This window comes from Cololabis saira, chromosome 7 (assembly GCF_033807715.1).
Source record: "Cololabis saira isolate AMF1-May2022 chromosome 7, fColSai1.1, whole genome shotgun sequence".
NCBI classification, from domain to species: domain Eukaryota; kingdom Metazoa; phylum Chordata; class Actinopteri; order Beloniformes; family Belonidae; genus Cololabis; species Cololabis saira.
In genome coordinates, this window is record NC_084593.1 from 24,802,084 (window position 1) to 24,822,765 (window position 20,682).

At 41.6% G+C, this 20,682-nt stretch overlaps 1 protein-coding gene across 2 annotated transcripts; it reads left to right on the forward strand.

The window, feature by feature from the left end:
- Positions 1–246: 246 nt before the first annotated feature.
- hmgxb3 (HMG box domain containing 3) lies at positions 247–18,278 on the forward strand. 2 transcript variants are annotated; one of them, XM_061725169.1, is made up of 21 exons: positions 247–416; positions 1,764–1,908; positions 3,396–3,570; positions 4,051–4,551; positions 4,637–4,738; positions 4,851–4,985; positions 5,073–5,317; positions 6,230–6,336; positions 6,434–6,514; positions 6,753–6,835; positions 6,932–7,039; positions 7,152–7,292; positions 7,853–8,160; positions 8,334–8,461; positions 9,533–9,664; positions 10,874–11,058; positions 11,188–11,410; positions 12,165–12,298; positions 12,645–12,764; positions 13,000–13,209; positions 13,664–18,278. In XM_061725169.1, exons 2-21 carry the CDS (start codon positions 1,769–1,771, stop codon positions 14,141–14,143), a joined length of 3,738 nt encoding a protein of 1,245 aa, XP_061581153.1. In that variant the 5' UTR covers positions 247–416; positions 1,764–1,768; the 3' UTR covers positions 14,144–18,278. The 2 variants fall into 2 exon arrangements, with proteins under 2 accessions (XP_061581153.1, XP_061581154.1); XM_061725170.1 differs by having other exon boundaries at positions 6,233–6,336.
- Positions 18,279–20,682: the final 2,404 nt, after the last annotated feature.

Sequence of the window (20,682 nt, forward strand, 5' to 3'; positions counted from 1 at the left end):
AAAGAGGAGAAGTTTTGTATTTTTGAACCCCATCTTGACTCAGGATGTACTAGATCACGTGACTGAACGAGAGGCATCCGCACTAAGGAAAGTGCGCCTACCTACGGTCACAACACTGAAGCTTCTGCCTCCACGTGTCAAAAACGTCTTCCCTGATTGGTCCGTCCGTGTCTAACACGCCACGTGATTGGTCAAGGACCATGGCAACAAACTGCCATGTTTTTTTTTCTCTCTGAGCAGGGGAGAAGAAACAGGGCTACTATGCAGTTTATACTGACATTTAAACATTGTAAACCTTTACTCTGTTATTGTCTAAAACTCAGTTTAGTGTATTTTACCGTCGAAACAGTGTTTGACATCTCCGGCGATTAGAAATGGCTGTTCAGAGCAGTTTCTAGACCCTTTGGGCATCGGAGGTAAGGCTTCAATAAGAAGGCTTTTCATTGGATGACTTGGTGTCCGTGCTGGCAGTATTCACACACGCCATTAAACCTGCTTTTAAAGCAGGGAAGGACAAGTGCTTTCACATGCAAGTGCTTTGGCTTCATTTCCATGTGAGCGATACTCATCATTAGTGGGCAATGACGTTTCTGTGTGGCGCTTTATCCACCCAACCGTGCTACTTTTAGTTGCATTCATGTGTCATAACATTTATATGTATAGTATTCGTGTCATGAGTTACCCAATGTGCTACAATATATTTAAGAAAACTTTGATTCCATCAAAGCACAGATGAGTGACTGAAAACGAAATTTATTTTAACCCTTGTGCTGTCTTTGGGTCAAGGGAGGGTGAAGGGAGAAAAGGAAAGAAGGAAGAAAGGAGAAAAGAAGGAAGGAAGTAGGAAAGGGAGCAAGGAAGGGAGAAAAGATGGAAGGGAGGAAGGGAGAAAAGATAGAAGGAAGGAAAGAAGGAAGTAAGGAAGAAAGGAGAAAAGAAGGAAGGAAGTAGGAAAGGGAGTAAGGAAGGGAGAAAAGATGGAAGAAAGGAGAAAAGAAGGAAGGAAGTAGGAAAGGTAGTAAGGAAGGGAGAAAAGATGGAAGGGAGGAAAGAAGGAAGTAAGGAAGAAAGGAGAAAAGAAGGAAGGAAGTAGGAAAGGGAGTAAGGAAGGGAGAAAAGATGGAAGGGAGGAAAGAAGGAAGTAAGGAAGAAAGGAGAAAAGAAGGAAGTAGGAAAGGGAGTAAGGAAGGGAGAAAAGATGGAAGGGAGGAAAGAAGGAAGTACGGAAGAAAGGAGAAAAGAAGGAAGGAAGTAGGAAAGGGAGTAAGGAAGGGAGAAAAGATGGAAGGGAGGAAAGAAGGAAGAAAAGATGGAAGGAAGGGAGAAAAAAAGGAAAGAAGGGATGGGGGGAGGAATAGAGAAAAGGAAAGAAAGAAGGGAGGGAAGAAGGAAGGAAGGAATGGATAAAATAAGGAAAGAAGGAAAAGCAAAGAAGGTAATAAAGGAACAAATGACGGAAGGGAGGTAGGAAGAAAAAGGAGTAATGGAGGGTAAAAAAGGAGGAAAAGAGGAAAGGAAGATGGAAGGAGAGAGCAGGAGGAAAGAAAGATAGAAGAATTGGGTCATTTTGACCCAAAGATAGCACAAGTGTTAAAAGATTGTGTCATATGCATGTTATAAAGCAATTCTGTGATCCATAATATTGTAATACGTGTTTTTTTATTGTTATTTTTGGCAGAGGTGCATACTGCAACATAACTGTCCTGCATCAATAACAAACTGTTGGGTTGCTGTTTCTAACGGTGTGCCTCTTAAATTTCTAGCAATCATGGACAAAGTGGAGGTTTTAGAGGTTGTGAGAGTCACAGAAGAGGTGGAGACCACCTACAGTCCAGCAGAGGCGACTACCCCCAAAAAGAGGAAGGGCAAAGCTCAGGAAGAAAGTGTTGATAAGCCCAAAAAGCCCAGGTAAACTACAAAAAGTTTTTAATCTACATAACCTGCAGGACTTTAAATTATAGTATGCCCTTAAATAATGGATTACAAATGGCCAAAGAAATGCACAAAATGCTCTTTTCAGCATGGATTTCCATGAGGGGGTGGAGCCGTGAGACTTGACTCCAACTGTCTTTTCTGCAGGAATGTGAATATTTTGAAGTTGGTGTTTCAGCTTTGTGGCACTGACCTCAGAGGAACAGCAGATTGCTATGTGATGTAAAGTTGAGAGAAGGACATTTTACTCTGATCTGTTTGCGATGTCACAGTACCCTAAAAATCAGAGCAGCTCACAGAATTGATAATAGCAGACTTAAGCTGCACAAAACCAAGTGACAGGGTTGTGTTGTATCAGAGTTGTTGTTTTTTTCACTTCAGAAACCCAAATATAACGTATGCAATCAAAAAAAGGGTTTTTCCTTTCATATCTCCCCTTAAAGCAGCACAAGGGATTTTCTTCTTTCATGTTAAAATTTCAATTTCATTTGAATTTTATCTGTCCCTGCTATCAGCAAAAAACAAAAGACAGACAAAGTAGCTTTGAACTCTTCTCCTGGTGTGTTGCTGCATATTCTAAGTCACACATCAATAACAATAAACTTAGCTCACAGTGCTACAGTAAACACCATAGCAGAGGCAATTAAGAGATTCAAGAGAGTAATAAGGAATGGCCAAGCAAGAGAGTGATTGAGTAAGAGACCAAACAAGTGTAATGCTACACAGTGTTATAAAAGTAACTTCATCTCTGCAGGAAGAACCATTGAGCTAAAAATTACGTAAGTTACTTTGTGCTATGAATCCTAAGCCTATTTTGCTTGAAATTGCATACTCTTAATAAAATAAAATAGGTTTATCCCTGCAACCACAAGGTCTATTTGAATACCTTTGTTGTCATATTAAAGGGAACCCTGGTGAGATTTGACAAGATGTGTAAATCACAGCGTATGTGTTACTGGTGATGAATAAATCAAGATGGCACACAGCAAACACGCAAACCTCGCTTAAAAAGACATTTTTTGAATACAAACAAAGCATTGTGTAAGCATTTGTATCAAAATCTAAACATACACACAAAGCACAGAGAAAACCAATAAACTATTTCAGTTGATGTGTGTATTGCATGGGTTGGATGCAGAGACAAAAATATTGCGCGTAAGTTGTTATAGTGCCCCCTATATAAGTTTGATATGTTATATTTCATTTAGTTGTGATCTGAGTTGTTTTAGCTTGTAGCTTGTAGCCCTGGTTCTGCTGTTTAATTTGATGTGCTACATCACTGTAATCTTGCTGACTAGTGCATCGTTTACTTCTGTGTTTTATTTATAAGTGCTGACTGAAAGCCCTAGATCTGGGGCGTATAGGGTTAGAAGGCCTTAAGGCAAACCTTAGGGACTGATAATATTTAAAAGCTGTCTCCTGCTTTCTTGCATGCATTTTAAATGTGTTTTTTTTCCCCCTAGATCTGCCTACTTGCTTTACTACTTTGATGTTCACCATCTTATGCAAGCTGGAAACCCAAATATGCCGCAGTCAGAGGTCAACAGACGGATCAGTGAGAGCTGGAAACGACTCAGTGTTGCTGAGAAAAGCTACTATCTTGAGAAAGCCAAGTTAGAGAAGGAGGGTATAGATACAGTAAGCTACATCCTAACTTTTTTATAGAAACAAGCCACTGGGTTTTTATAATGTTTTGAATCCCTCTAGCCTCTGATTTAATGATTCTTGTGTTAATGATTCTTCTACTCTGTTTACAATCTATGTTGTTTACACTTGTCTCAGTGAAACATTTGGCAGATCTTAAAGTCTCATTTGTCATAAGACAAAACCTGATCATATTTGGCTGGAAAAGACTCAAAATAAAAGGTAGATGCACCCCTGTAATTGACATTAGAGCCCTCTTTATGATAAAACATTGCTGGGTACTCGTGTGGATAATACAAAGGATTTCCTTTTTAAATGAATTATTTTAACTAATACTAACATAAAGTAATAATGATCTGTAAATCTTTTTTCCTTGTTTATGGCTGGACTGCCCTGTGTCTTTTAGGATAGTATAGTATATTAATAGTATGAAAAAAAAAAAATTAATGAATTGTTTTTTGTTTTTCTCTAAAGTTGTCTCTCAGCCCCTGCAAACACCTGCCAGGCTTTCGCAAAATCTTACCCAGAGCCAACTGCTTTATTGTTCCCAAAAGCAGCTCCTCAACTCACCAGCCAGGAGCTTCTCTGTCAGAAGTAACCGTTGAATCTCTGGACATTTCAGTTGAAGGAGGCGTGCAGTCGGTCTCCTTTAACCAGGACTCCCAGTTCACACCTCTCAGCTTGGTGGAAGAAGTGGAAGTTATGGAGGACCACATTGTTGTCGGTGATGTTGCAGAGGAGATGGCAGTGGCGTCTTCTTCACTCGCCCTTCAAGGAATTCCAGCTTCCTCTTCGTTCAAAACCGCATCCTTCATCCCTTCATCTCCTGTATCTCAGGGCTCTGCTGACTATATAGTGAATGGTGTCACACTGAAAGGAAATGAAACACGAGTTACAAGTAATTGTTACAGCGGGGCTTTAGTGCAGTCAACACAAGAGGAAACTACACAGGTGATGGCCATAGTACCAAGCCAGGTAAGGCATGCATGTCCTTCTCCCTCCACTACTGATATTCCTTCAATGTCAGGACTGAGGTATGCTCATTTCTGTTTGAACCCAGAACCCTCTGGAACCTAAACCAGCTGATGGCTCTTTGCATCCAGTGATGATGTTCTCATTTGGAGGCAAATCCGAACAAAGTGTTAAACCTTCCTATAAAATGGTAAAAAGCCACTTTACTTGTCCTACTCAAAATGAAAAAATAAGAAAAGATTAATATTTAGATTGTTTGAGTTGTGAAGGCATGAACTTGAACGTTTTAATCTCCTCTGCAGTCTGTGAAGACATATACCAGGAGAGGTCGAGGGAGGTGTCTAAATCCTGGCTGTTCATTTATGTACGTCACCCGCCACAAGCCGCCGACGTGTCCTGAATGTGGGAGCCACCTGGGTGGAAAATGGATACCTGCTGTAAGTGTCGAATAATCCTCCGCTCACATCCGGTTATATGTGTGGCTCAAGTGAAGTTATTTTTGCTGCATTTGTAAATTATATTAGGCTAAAAGGACACAAGAGACGGAGGCTGCATCCAAGCAGTCGCCACAGACAGCTGAAACCGAGCAGAATGAAAGCTGCGAAGCGGCGCCGCCTCTTGCTCAGGAGGGGGGAGCTGATATCCAGAAACCAAACACCACTGGGAGCGACAAAAAAGGTCAAGCTCAGCGATGCTCCAGAAAGAAGCAGGAAGCCTCGTCTAAGCGGCCACTAGATGGCAGCAGCACCAAACCTCAGACTGAATCAAAGTAAGTCTTAGCTGTCAGACTTGGTGACTGAGTGTACCTTGCCTTCAGGGCTGTCTATTTTCTTCACACGCGTAAATTCATCACGGCTCTGGAAAACTTCCAAGTCTTGTTCCATACTGACATCATAACATAATAATAACAGCAGATTTGTTTGTCAGACATCCCTGATGTGACTCTCGTTCCACCACATTCCTAACGTGCTCCACCAGAGTGAGATCTGGTGACTGTGGAGGTCACTTGACTACAGTGACCTCATGGTCGCGTTCATGGAACCAGTTTGAGATCATGTAAGCCTTTGTGGCATGGTACGTTAACACGCTGGAGGCAGTCATCAAAAGGTGTCACTCTCTGGTCATAAAGGGATTGCTGGTCATCAGTAATGATCGAGTGGTCTGTGGTGTTTTAGTGATCCTTAGTTGTTATTATGGGGCCTCAAGGGTCCCGACAAAAGATCCTAGACACCATTACACCGGCAGCAGCAGCACATTGATGTATTCATAGTGTTTACAACAAATTCTGACCACGTCTTCTAAATGCAGCAGCAGAAATCAAGACTAGTCAGGCAAAGCATGTCAAGGTTAGTTGACCCTGTATACATTTTAGCCTCACTTTCTGTTCTTAGCCAACAGGAATGGTACATATGCATCTTCTTCAGCCATTGATGTGTTGTGGGTTTAGCAATGATCTTCTGCATACCTTTGTTGTAACAATTGGTTATTTGAGTTGCTGTTTCCTTTTTTTTGGCATCTCATCCAGTCCAGCCATTCTCCTCTGACCTTTCACTTTTTTGCACTGGTTATTTTCTCTTTTATGGACCATTTTCTGTAAAACGTTAGAAATGGTTTTGCGTAAAAATTACAGTTTCTAAAATATTCTGACTAGTCTTTGATTTACTTTTCCTCTGTCATTAAGCAGAAAAGTGAAAGACAATCCCAAAGGTAAAACGATTCAGAACCGGAGCACTGCTGTTGTGCAGAGGAGGCCCGTGAGACCCATCCTTCCTGCCTTCTGTAAAACAGGTGACATTAAACGTAAAGCACTGGAACTTCCTTCGTGTTTGTGTTAAAAGAAGCTGGTTCTAGTCCGACCTAAATATTTACTTGTGTTGTGTTTTAGGTGGAGCTTTGATTCAGATTGTAACCGTCCCTCCTGACAAAGGAAAATTTCAAGCTGTAAACTACAATAAGTCATCAGCCGGTAGTGTATATTTTATTACATTTTTCTTTAAACTCTGTTAAATGTGGTTGCAGTTTGTGTTGGCCACATTATTGATAGTATAATGTGATATTTTAAACGAAGAGCAGTAGAATATATTTCTTCTGTTATTATTGACACATGCAGGTTGGCTTTATAACCCAGTGAGGAAATAATATGCCTGTATCTACTTTCGGAGGTTTCTGCTCTCACTTTGGTGTGGTTGTTTTTCTGACCACAGAACCTCGAGAGAGTTTCTCAGGTCTCAAACCCAACACTTTGAAGCAGCTCGGTCAGGCCATCCCTGCATCCACAATGAACCAGGTTAATATTTGCACACAAACAGTAAAACACTCACACACAGAAAGATAGATTGTGATTAAGCTGAGGTTCTGCGGTTACTGTATACTTCTCCTGCAGGATTGTTCTGCCCCGTCAGACAGAAACCATCCAGTTTCTTCACTGACTGATAAGAGACTGAATGTCTTGTCACTAGTGCCTTTCAAACAAAATGCCACTTCGAGCTTTGTCAGTATATTTTCCTTCATTAAATTATTATTAGTAAACAGAATATTCTAAGTTTAGCTCTTTTCTTTAATGGGTCACCTTTTTGAATTAGTACTCTCATTTATCCTTCTAGGACCTGGGTTTGTCCACAGCACGAGGCAGAGGTCGCTGTAAGAACCCATCCTGTGACTACATGTATAAGAACAGACACAAACCTGCAGTGTGTCCAAAGTGTGGCTGTGAGCTCACCCAGAAGAAAGATAGAGATTCAAAGGTAAGAAAAGAATTTTTGCATCAAAATGCAGGCACTGAGGGATAACTTTACAGCCTCTTGATACTTGTATGAACCTCTGCACAGCCATGAACCCCTTTACACCAAGTCTAGACGAGGTTCTCTCGTCTAGACTTTCAAACAAGCACAACTAATGTCATCTTTCTCATTTTATTTGAGGAAGCACAGTGGTTTGGTGGTTTGCACTGTTGAGTCACAGCAAGAAGGTTCCTGGTTTGAGTTTGTCCTGGTACTTGCGTGGGTTTTCTCCAGGTAGTGCAGTCCTCCCATTCCAAAAACTTGCATGTTGGGTTAAGTTAGACTAACTCAGATTGCCCACAAAAGTGAGTGGGAGTGTATACCTGTGCCTTTCACACAAAAAAACCTAGACTAGACCCCCGGGACCCTGAATAAGAAGAAGTGGATTGAACTCATGGGTGGAAGAATTTGATCTTTGTGTACTATTGTATATGTCAATTCAATTTGAGTATGTTTGGAAAAGTGTTTCGTGTATGAGGATCTATTTTCCTCACTAGTTCTTGTTTTTTTTTTTCTCCCCTCAGTCTATGACTTTGCTTGACCCATATCAAGCTCTAAGTCCTGCCCAGATGGACGTCCAGCGCCAAAGTACTCTGCAACTGCTGCGCCATTCCCTGCAGATTCCCGAGAGTGAAACTGAGCTTCAGGAAACACTTAACCTCATCCATGAGCTAAACACTCTTAAGATGGTCTTGGTTGAAGAGGCTGATCTGGAACAGAAAAATCACGCCTCGCAAGAGACCCTGTTGGAGTCTGGGTGGCCGCGGTTCTACGAATCAGAAGCGACTCGCTGCGGCCTGTGTTGCTCCCCTCTCTTCAAAGGAGACCAGAAGTGAGAAGATGTGCTTGATGTTGAGTCTTGACCTTTTGGCTCCCTGGCTGCTCCTTGGTTTTTCTTTTTCATATTATTTCTGTTTTGTTTTGTTTTCATTTTGGTGTAAGGCATTACTAGTATGTACATTTCCCCCCAGTTGATGCTGTTGCGTGTGTCTGTGTGCGTCCCAGTACTGTCGCAGGACAGGAGGACTGCTGTTTGCTCACCGAGACTCTGATGCAGACAGCTTCTCTCCAGCTCAAGATGTGCCTCAACGTTCAGTGTTTGGCCCTGCACAGCTTCACTGACCTGCATCCTGGTAAACTAAGACACTTACGGGAAGACCTAAGGCAGAAGTATTTACAAATAGTAATAAATAATAAATAAAAATGAGAGGTTGATGAATGCTAGTCTGTATTTTCAATGCAGCATTTGTTTATTGGCTGCCTGTGTCAGATACAGTTTACAAATGCTGTGCTCCTCTTTTTCTGCACTCATCTGGATAAGAAGTTGAGACCAAATAGGAGGGATGTTCTGCTGTAAACGTGAATCAAACATTTTCTCAGTCCAGATTAGTTTTTTACCAATTGTCCAAAAGGGGGCTCCACAGCTGTAAACTTCATATTTTCCCGGTCCTGTAAATGTTGTTCTCCCTTCCTTCCTTCTCTGAGGCTCATTTTTGAAAAGGGTGATTTGCAAAACATTTCACATGCTTTCATGAAGGTGTCAAGGACATTTCAGTTTATGTCTGAAGGGCCCATCTCATCTCACATAGCTGTTTAATGTGACAAAAGTAACCAAGTCAAAATAGCAAATTTTGGTATGAAAATGCAGCTTTTGTTTTATTTTATTTGTTAGCAAGGGGTCACAGCCTACAATTTCCCTCCAGGGTATTTATAGTAACATTTTATCAAGCTTTTCTGATGAGAAGGTTTTATGTGACAGACACATCTGTGAGCCTCAAGTGGTCTGTTTGTACGTCTGTCAGTTCATCCCACTCTTGGAAACACAATATCACAGTAATTCCTCCGTCAGGTTTCTTCAAGTTTACACAAACATTTACTTAGACTCAAAGGAAAACGAATGAGTCTAGTCAGCTCGACGGATCAGAGAGCTCATGTGTGTTTGCCTTTTATTTACCCCAACAGAATGAGTTTCCACCTACGCACCTCAACGATTGTAAGACTGGTTTCAGGGTTATCTAACTGTTGAGGCATTTTGGTCTGTGGCGCTCCGTAAAACCCCTCGGAGATCAAAAATGAACCGAAAGCTTGTGATGACACTTTATATCTTTTAAAAAACAGTCATTATTTTTGTTGCATTTGTTTGTGGTCTGTGACCAAATATTTGTGTAAATCAAACGTGTGTTCTGTGCTTTTGTTTGTGACAGGTTTGTTCAACGTCGGGAACAGACTGCTGATAAGCATCGACCTGTTCCTGAAGATCAGGGCCAACATCAGACTGGGCCAGTCCCCCGCTCAGGCAGCCAGGACTGTATTTGACAACATCCCAAGTCATCCAGGTAAATACCGTTACGTGGTAAAGATGGTGCACCCTCTGACTTCAAGGGTTTTATGGGTCAGGGCATGATGAATACGAGCTCAGATGAACAGGGCGTGACATATTACACAGTCATTATTTATTTATCAAAAACTAATACCAGCTTGGGTGGAAATCCTGCTGCTTTCAAAGGAATTGAAAGGTTTTGTCAATTTTCTGGTCATAGTGTTGAAGTGCACGTTAACGTGATAACAAGGAGGAAAGACATCAGCGTGATCTTGGAGAAACAACTTCTGCTGCCCTTCAGTCTGGGGAGGGTTTTAAAGACATTTCTACACACTTTGGGGTTAAATTCTACAATGAAACCAGTAAACTTCCAGTAAAATGTCCTTTGGACAGTCAAGACCAAATTGGAGATGTTCAGCCATAGTTTATAGTGGCTAAACATAATGTTTGTCAACAACACTAACTCAACAACAGTGGTGGAAAAGGGATGAATTGGGCTTGTTTTGCAGCCACGGGACCCGGGCACTCTGCAGTTCTCCACGCGATTGGGATGTTTTCTCAAGAAGAATGTGAGGTCATCTGTCAGACAGCTAAAGTCTGACTGAAACTCAACAACAGGACAATGATGCCAAGCAAATGCAGCAAATGCAGCAAATCTACTATAACATAACTGAAAAAGAAAAGAATGAAGGTTTTGCATTGGTCTAGACCTTAAGCCAGTTTAAAGGCTGTTCATAAATGAATGTCCACATATCTCAATGAACTGAAGTAATCTTGTAAAGATGAGTTGGCAAAAAGTCTTTCACAACAATATAAGACTCATAAAAACACAGTTATTGCCACTAAAGGTGGCTCTATAGCTATTGAAAGATAAAGTGTACTTAGCTTTTTGTTTTCTTGATTTTGCCTTACTTGTTCAATAAATAATGGTGAGGTGTGATATCTTTAGTGTTGATGTTCATCTGAAATTGTGTTTGTCATTTAATTCAAGACCTTGTAAGGACTACATAGTTTTTTTACCCATCATTTCTGGATACATGAAACCTTAGATCTGGATGAGGGCGTGCTTTCTTTGGCACTTGCCAGTCTTTATTCTGCACCCTTGTACTGGACCAGGGCTTATAAATGGTGCCTGTTCCGTTATTTTTATTCATTCATTTTTAACAAAATCTCTTTCTCTTTCTCTTTCTCTTTCTGCCTGTCTGGTTCTGTTTCTTTGCATCAGTCCTTGCTCTTAGTCCAGAGGAATCGTCTCAAATCCAAGAGCTTCTGCTGAGTGGTTACTGGGCTTTTGAGTGTCTGACAGTGCGAGATTACAACGACATGATCTGCGGCATTTGTGGCATTGCTCCCAAACTGGAGATTGCACAGAGGAACTCAAACAACGTCCTGGAGCTCAAAAATGTGGAGGTGACAGATTGTTGATATAATTGATTACATTAATTTGTGGTTTACAGCTACTTACTGTAACTATGACTGTTGAGGAAGTGTGTGATGGATTACTTATCAACATATTTGATGCTGGTGGGACCGCTGCAGTTTACCTGGCCAGAGTGTTCGATCTCAGACGAGGTGCATGTGGATGACTTCTGGTTGACGATGGAGAGCGAAGCCATCGAGCAAGCAGCTTTCCCTGCAGACATTCCCATCACCCGGGTGGATGCTTCCATCATCGCTCCTTTTGCTCCGCCTCTGATGAGGAACTCCATAGTTATCAACACAGAGAAGGACAAAGTCCAGTCAGAAATACAGCAGCCTTCAGGTACCAGCTTTTCTTTTATGAAACCTTTTTCCAGATTAATATAGAGCAGGGGTCGGCAACCCGCGGCTCCGGAGCCGCATGTGGCTCTTTAGCGCCGCCTTAGTGGCTCCTGGAGCTTTTTCAAAAATGTTTGACCTTTTTTTTCCCTTTTTTCTTCTTTTTTTTCTTTTTTTCTTCTTTTTTCTCTTTTTTCCTTTTTTTCTCTTTTTTTTCTCTTTTTTCTTTTTTCTTCTTTTTTCTTCTTTTTTTCATTTTTTTCATCCTTTTTCCTTTCCTTTTTAATCTCGACATTTCAACTTTTTTCTTGACATTTCGACTTTTTTCTCGAGATTGTACTTCAACATTAATCTCGACATTTCAACTTTTTTGTCGAATTTTTGACTTTTTTCTCAACATTTTGACTTTTTTCTCAACATTTCCACTTTTTTCTCGAAGTGCATAATGAAAAAAAAAAATCTTCCCCCAGTTATAACTAATATAGAAACATGCAAAATGTGTTGCGTTCATTCTAAGGCTTATACAATACTTTTAATTTTTTGCGGCTCCAGACATATCTGTTTTTTGTGTTTTTGGTCCAATATGGCTCTTTCAATATTTTGGGTTGCCGACCCCTGATATAGAGCGTATATAAAAAGAGTGCAAAACACAGCGACTCCTAGACCTTTGATTATATTTGTTTCTTACATGTGATGCAATCTAGTTTTGGGGTGTCTGATGGGGATCATGACAACATTTTTAAACACGTGTGATTCAGGAGATCCATCGGTTTTGGTCCGTCTCATTCACGACGGTCAGCTGAGACTGGACAAGATTGAGGATCATAATGAGGACGAGTTGAGAACGATGCTGGACCGCTGCGGGGCGAGTCTCCCTCTGGGTGCCACCAAGGTGTGTGTATGTGTGTGGGAGGAAGAGAGTATGTTACTTTAGTACTTGAGTTACAAAATTAAATATGTTGACCTTTAATACTAACCAGAGAGTGAATGCCACTGAAGGAGCAAATACAAAAGTAATTTGATAAGGACTTCTCTATATAAGGAACAGAAACTTGCACACCAGCGTCACTACACTCAGTGCTTTGCTCTTGTAAGATTTACTTAAGTTGAAAATCTGGTTTGCTAAGTTATTACTCTAAATCAATGTTAGTTTTATCTGGATCTGTTCTGTCATCGCATACTTTACATCTGTGGGAGTTGGTATCAAAGAAATCCTGCTCTCTCTCCCTCCGTGTCAGAATGAGCTGCTGGCCTCTCTTATCAACTTGTACACGCTTGTTCATAGCGGCCTCCCTACCGCCCCGCAACCCCCTGCTCACCTCACTGCTGGCAAGCTCTCCAAGATCTGCCCGCATAAGGTAAATGCTCTCCGCTGCAGCATGCTGTAACGTTTCAGTCTGGATTGATAAGGCAGGCATCCCTGGATTTTTCAGTGAATTCCTCCCATCTCCTCTAAGAGTAATCTTACATGTTTGCCCTCCGGTTCCAACAAAACTATTTCAGCTCTAGCAGCGATGAATGGCTGTCTTGGCCCCAGTTCAAATTTGATCGGATTATTAAGCATTATCTTTTCTCTCCTACACCTGTCTCCAGGTGGTGTGTTCCTCAAAGTACTTAGTCAGAGGAGAGACGGCCCGAGACCACGTGGACCTGCTGGTGTCATCTCGCTACTGGCCTCCAGTTTATCTCTGCGACAGCGTGCGTCAGGTGGCACTTTGTGCTGACCTGCAGTACCCGGAGCTGGCAGTGCAGATGTGGGGCAGGAACCAAGGCTGCTTCTCGGACCCTTTTGAAAAGCCAGAGGTGCAGGATTCACTTAAACACACACAAACACACAAACACACCGTTTTTGTGTGATTTGACATGGAAAGGTAGTGTCCATAATTTCTGATTCTTATTAGAGGTGAATTTTACATTCAAATTGTAAAACTCACCTCTAATAAGAATCAGTAATTATGGACACTACCTTTCCACATCAAATCAGTCCATTTGACTGGATGAAATTTCAAAAGAAGTATTTATGTTTTCCTCCAAAACAACTAAATGTTGCCCCTTTAGGACATTTCTGTATAAAAGAACCCTAGGTTCAGATTTGGGTGCTGTTTCATCTAAACATTGAAATGAAAATCTCCTGATCAAACATGTTCAGTTTCCTTTTGAAATTATTCTATTTATTCCATTTTCAACCAAATTTAGTCCTAATGGCACATGCCTTTAGTATATCGTCTTTTTTTGAATTGTAATTTTTTTCCTTTAGTTTGTGTCATGTCCTGAGCTGCAAGACCAGCCGTACAGCGCCGAGCTGTCCCTGGCAGCAGAGAACCAGCAGGTCCACCCCATCACCAAGCGTTCTTCTTGTTGGATGCTTCATCCTCCCGGAGCAGCGCAGGAGCCCGCTGCTCCAGAGCACCACTCCATGCTGCTCTGCAGAGACCTGGAGCCTTACGTCAGTGTGGTGGCGGAGCTCGTGACCAAGAAGAAGGAGGAGGAGAACGAGGCAGCCGGGAAGGACTCTGAGGACAGTTCATCACCCATGGTTTTCAATAACACCGCCTATTACTACCTGCACAACCGTTTGGTGGATTTCCTCACGAGCAGAGACATTGTAAGCCAGCAGATCAGTCAGGTTGTGAAGGCCTGTCAGCCTGGAGAGGTGGTGATCAGGGATACCTTGTACCGACTGGGAGTGGCACAGATCAACACGGAGAGGGATGACAATGATCCGACAGTTGATTAAAAACGTTCAAGTTGGGCATATCGACAGGCAGGCTGTAGAAATGAAGGGTGCTGGACAACAGAGACAGCTATGAAAGAAAAGAAGGTGCCATAACAACAAGGGTTTTTGGAAGTAAAATAGGATATCGGTCATGGATTACTGATAACAGGTTTTACAGAAGCGAGTTGAGAGAAGAATGTGGAGTGGTATATAACAAACATTCAGAGGGTTCACAGGAAGAGGAATTTTATTTTTAGATCTTTTATGAGAAAATATTTCAACTGCTTTAACTAATCTTAATGCCAAGAATTAAAGCATCTGAAGTATATGTCAAAACCATCTAGACTGGATGTTTGTTTTGCCAATTCTTTAAAAAAAATATATTTTTAGCAAAAAATGGCAACAAAAAAGTCAGTGTGTGTACAACTTGAGTCCAAAGCCTAAAGAGTTTTTGTCTGACTGAAAAAATGTAAACAGCGTTTTATTAACTCGGCTTCTTCAAACCTTAATGTAAATATTTAAAAAATTATGACGTAATTATTACAATGGTTTAATTTTATGGGGCCTTTTTTCAGTATGACACGTTGGATCAGTAGTTTTGCTTCATGTGAATCAAGCTGTTGGGAAAAAGACGAGCAAAGAGATTTCCTTAAGCGTTTGTTGTGGGAGATCATCAGCTTTGCATTTGATATCAAATAATCGGCCAACACGGACACTCCAAGCGGATTCATTGTTGGGTATTTGCTCTTCTTGGCAGAGTTGAAAGAAATGTGTAAACTTCGTGTTGGTCAGCACTAAGCCAACAAAACAACTACAGGGATTACAAAAAGTGAGTTGAGAACTATTCAATGCAGCCCTGCCATAGACCCCCAGCTGTTGGGATAGACCCCAGCAGGGCCGCCCTGACTCTGAAGAGGAACGAGGCGGAGATAGATAATCAGAACCTAAATATTTTTGTTATTATTGTATGTGCCACATACAACAAAATTATAATATCTCCGTCAGAAGAACTGCAACATTTGCACACATTCACACTCCCTCTCTCCTTAGCCCACCCATATATTTCACATTCACATAGGCCTCTGCAGACCTTCACTCCACACTTGCCCACATCTGTTTAAATACTTGAAAATAAACAATAAGAACAATAAAAACAAGTAAGAACAGGCCTGGAATAGATTATGAACCCGTGTGAAGTGGCTTGTGACAAATATTAAGCGGTTGTGGCTTTCAGTCCAGAGTGACGCTACCTTGTTATGATGTCACGGGGGAGAAGTGACAGGGTGAAGAAATGGCTAGATAAAAACTTTCCCTGAACCCGGCAGTCCCTGCCTTTATTGATCTCTATTGTTTTACAGAGAACAGCAAAGTAAACAAGTGCCGGAAAGTATATGCACTGTCTTTCCCAATGTTATGCCCCTAATGGGGCACTTGGACAGTTAAATGTCCTCCAGACGGATCAAGGGAAGACCAATGATGCCCTGGGCAGTTTTTATTGCCCTCTGGAGGGCTGCTCTACCAGCTGCAGTGCAGTTCTCAAAACAAGCAGTTATGCAGGATGTTAATATGCTTTCTACCGAGCAGAAAGACAGATGCAGACAGATTCCTTTAGTGTTCTGTTGAAGTTAAGTTTCTGTTGAGCCTTTATTTTTCAGCAGCAGCAGAGTCTCACGGTCTGTGGGCGTTCACTGAGGAGGTCCAATATGCATCAGCACACCTGACTGCTGAGGCCAGCATTTCCAGCATTTTAGTGACCAGCTTGCTGCATCCCGACACAAGCTCTAGGTGTTTTAGTGCAGCGTGCAGGGCTGTGTTTCGGCTGTCCAGTGTAGATCTATTAGCTGTGCATCCTTACTGGTGTGTGTTGAATGAGGGGGGAAGAGATGATTTGAGGTGACCTTGGACCAGTCTTGCAAAGCACTTGGAGACTGGCCGGTAGTCATTGAGAGAGATGTCTGTTTGTGCCCCCGGAGGATGGTGGAGGATTTCAGGTTCTTTCACCCCCTCTCAAATTGAGGAAAAATAAACCTTCTCTGCCAGTAATGTACTGTGTTTTCTGGACTATAAGCCGCACCTGCATATAAGCCGCATCCGCTCTATTTAAAAAAAAAGATATGCAAGCGCAGATATTTATGTTGTTAACTGTAAATGATGTACATGTATGTACCTAAATAGATCCTTTTCTAACAGTGTCTTTTAACACGGCAGCAACTTTGCTGATTAAAATGAGACAGAACCAAGAGAAAATAACCGGTATTTATTTATATATTTATCTGTTTGAAATCTGCTTCTACCTACTTCTATCTGCTAAAGAAGAAGTACCGTATTCTTCTTTGCATTTATTTTGTCTTAGTTTGATTCTAATTCCGGTTAGAGCGGCCCGAGCGGTGGAAGAAAAATCCACATAATAGCCGCACCTTTGTATAAGCCGCATGGTTGAAAACCTATGAAAAAAGTAGCGGCTTATAGTCCAGAAAATACGGTATTAGCATCCCTGCTTCACCTTATGTTTGTCAATTGCTGTTTTCCCTCCTACAAGTCTGCTGGGGGTAAAATGGACCTCCATCTTCTCCTTGTAGGACAGGTCAAGCTGATTTGATGTCCCACTTAAGGTTAAGTCTGGTGAACCCCAACATGTTCTGCTCTTTTCCTTTGATCCTCTGCCACCTTTGTCATTCATGGATTTCTGTTTGGAAAGATGCAGATGCACTTATTGTACAGCATCTAGTGTAAAAGAGTGCTGCTGCTGCTGCTGCTGCTGCTGCTGCTGCTGCTGCTGCTGCTGCTGCTGTGTATTCTTCTAGGTCCTCCACCCCCCTCTGTGCTCTGAAAACAGTCCTCCAGTTGTACGGTTGTACCCTCTGACCAAGTTTAAAAAATTCTAGTAGTGGTTCTGTGCCTTCTGCTGATGGGATGTAGCCTGGGATTAGAAACAATTGCTGGTGATGCTGGTGTCCAAGTGTGGGAGGGGGATGAAACACTCCAACGCATCGTTAAAACCTGGAAGGATAGTGGTGAACCATCATCTTCAAAGAAGAAATGTGGTGGGAAGGAAAGAAATCTTTTATGGCCATGAAAACATTGCTTAAACATTTGGTAAAATCTTCTCAAAGGAAATAAACAGTTTGGTTTAATAGTGGAAGAACAGGCTTTTCCACTACCACGATATGAAGAGAACTCAACGTACTGTGACACAACAGCTGTGTAGCCTTAACAAAACCGCTTATCAGTGAGACTAACCAAAAAAAATCTCTACAATTTGCCAAGGACCATAAAGATTAGACTGTAATGCAAAAAGGTCTTGTGGTCTGCTGCGTTCAGATGTGCCCTGTTCCAGAGCAATGGGGGCATCGGGGCAAGGAGAGTGGTGCGGGAAGCCACCAGGCTAAGACAGGCTACGTTTCCTCAACCCATCCTTGGGTTGGGATCTGTGGGTTCTTCAATCAGGCTCAGTAACATTATCTAGCTAAAAAAAATAATGGGGTCCCTTGACAATCTGAATTCACCAGAGTGACCAGTTTTTCTCTCCCCTGATTGCGTAGTCATATTACAGGGATGACAATGCCCGGATTCATCTGGCTCAAATTATGAAAGAGCGATTCAGGGAGCAGGAGACATCGTTTTCACACGAGTTTAGAGAGTGAGGCGTTAAGATGTGCTGGAGAACACTTAACAGACCAACTCTCCCATTATGAGTGAAAAATCGTTGCAGCTCTGGATGGAAGTTAGTGTTGTTACGCAGCATAAGCTGGTTGCACAGTGAATGTGGGCTGGAATGAGAAGTCAAGGTTGTGGAACACAATATTAGTGTGTGTGTGATTTTTAACCTTGCAGTGTAATATATATATATATGTTTCTACTGTATATGTATTTATCACTATTGTTGTGACATAAACAGTGACAAAGTTTATCTTCAGCAACAATTAAAGTGTGTATATGATTGTATCTTATTTTTTATTCTTTTTGGGGGAGGGGTTGAGATCAACCACACATTTGTACGTGCGTTATACTTTATTACAACTCTGAACAAACAAAGGTTAAAAAAAATGTGCCTGATTTCCGCCGCCTTTTCAGCCATGAATGGATGCAGAAGCGCGCCTGCATATTCATTTAAATATAAAAACTCACTGTGTCATCCATCCATCGGACTGTCTCAGAAAATTAGAATATTGTGATAAAGTTATTTATTTTCTGTAATGCAATTAAAAAAACAAAAATGTCATACATTCTGGATTCATTACAAATCAACTGAAATATTGCAAGCCTTTTATTATTTTAATATTGCTGATTATGGCTTACAGCTTAAGAAAACTCAAATATCCTATCTCAAAATATTACAATATTTCCTCAGACCAAGTAAAAAAAAAGATTTATAACAGCAAAACAAAATCAAACATTTGAAAATGTCCATTAATGCACTCAGTACTTGGTTGGGAATCCTTTTGCACGGATTACTGCATCAATGCGGCGTGGCATGGAGGCAATCAGCCTGTGGCATTGCTGAGGTGTTATGGATGCGCAGGATGCTTCAATAGCGGCCTTTAGCTCATTTGCATTGTTGGGTCTGGTGTCTTTCAGCTTCTTCTTCACAATACCCCACAAATTCTCTATGGGGTTCAGGTCAGGGGAATTGGCAGGCCAATCGAGGACAGTAATGCCCTGGTCAGTACAACATTTACTGGTGGTTTTGGCACTGTGGGCAGGTGCCAGATCATGCTGGAAAATTAAAGGAGCATTTCCATAGAGCTTTTCAGCAGACAGAAGCATGTAGTGCTCTAAAATCTCTTGGTAAACAGCTGCATTTACTCTGGACTTGATGAAACACAGTGGACCAACACCAGCATCTGACATGGCTCCCCAAACCATCGCTGACTGTGGGAACTTCACACTGGATTTCAAGCAACTTGGATTTTGCTCCTCTCCAGCCTTTCTCCAGACTCTGGCGCCTTGACTTCCAAATGAAATACAAAACTTGCTTTTGTCTGAAAAGAGGACTTTGGACCACTCTGCAACTGTCCAGTGCTTCTTTTCCGTAGCCCAAGTCAGACGCTTCTTCCGTTGTCTTGAGTTCAGAAGTGGCTTGACCATGGGAATACGGCTATTGTAGCCCATTTCCCGGACACGTCTGTGAACAGTGGCTTTTGATACCTGGACTCCAGCTTCAATCCACTGTCTTTGAAGCTCCCCCAAATTCTGGAAGCAACTCTTGTTCACAATGCTGTTGAGGCTGTGGTCATCTCTCTTGGTTGTGCAGCGTTTCCTGCCACATTTCCCCCTTCCAACAGACTTTTTGTGGATGTTCTTTGAAACTGCACTCTGTGAACAGCTTGCTCTTTGAGAAATGTCTTTTTGTGTCTTCCCCTCCTGATGGAGGGTGTCAATGCTGGTCCTCTGGACAGCAGTCAGATCAGCAGTCTTCCCCATACTTGTGATTTAGTTTACTGAACCAAGCTGAGTGTTTTTCAAGGCTCAGGAAACCCTTGCAGGTGTTTCGAGTTAATGAGACGATTCAAGTGATTAGTTGAATACCCTACTAGTATACTGTTTCATGATATTCTAATATTTTTTCTTAAGCTGTAAGCCATAATCAGCAATATTAAAATAATAAAAGCCTTGCAATATTTCAGTTGATTTGTAATGAATCCAGAATGTATGACATTTTTAGGGCCCGAGCACTTACAGTGCGAAGGCCCTATTGTATCTGTAGCTTTCTTTCTTTCTTTCTTTCTTTCTTTCTTTCTTTCTTTCTTTCTTTCTTTCTTTCTTTCTTTCTTTCTTTCTTTCTTTCTTTCTTTCTTTCTTTCTTTCTTTCTTTCTTTCTTTCTTTCTTTCTTTCTTTCTTTCTTTCTTTCTTTCTTTCTTTCTTTCTTTCTTTCTTTCTTTCTTTCTTTCTTTCTTTCTTTCTTTCTTCTGATGAAATGAGGGCCTTTTTGCCCCCCTAAACGTGCCCCAAAAGTCACCAAATTTTGCACGCAAGCCAGGCCTGGTGAAAAACTTGATATTTAATGGTTTGCATTAATGGGCGTGGCCTAATGGCTCAACAGCGCCCCCTAGAAAATTTCGTGCCTCAAGCCCCACAATACGGTTTTACGTACATGCACGAAAATCGGTACACACCTGTATCATGTTGCAACTTAAAGAAAAGTCTCTTGGCGCCATGGCCGAAACCAAACAGGAAGTCGGCCATTTTGAATTCATTGTGTAATTTTGGCGCAATTTATGCCATTCATTCGGCAGTTAATACGGCCCGAACCGTAACGTGCACCCAGGTGTGTTATACATCAAAATGTGCGTCTCCATCCTGCGACGACGCGCATTACTTTTCTATTTCAAAAGCGTTACCGTGGCGACGCTAGACGCCAAAAAGCGCGCCCACCCTTCATCTGATTGGTCCATACTTGATAGTTCCCCAAAAGACACCAAATTTTGTACGCAAGCCAGGCCTGGCGATAAATTTCATATTTCATGGTTTGCATTAATGGGCGTGGCAAGATGGCTCAACAGCGCCCCCTAGAAAACTTTTCTCTGCCATAACTTTTGAATGGTTTGACATAAAGACT

Excerpts from the sequence above, each read along its gene's own strand:
- hmgxb3 (XM_061725169.1), top strand. The coding sequence starts at position 1,769 with ATGGACAAAGTGGAGGTTTTAGAGGTTGTGAGAGTCACAGAAGAGGTG. Across the intron at positions 4,986-5,072 it reads GTGGAAAATGGATACCTGCT|GCTAAAAGGACACAAGAGAC; the intron begins GTAAGTGTCGAA and ends AAATTATATTAG. Across the intron at positions 6,836-6,931 it reads CTGCATCCACAATGAACCAG|GATTGTTCTGCCCCGTCAGA; the intron begins GTTAATATTTGC and ends CTTCTCCTGCAG.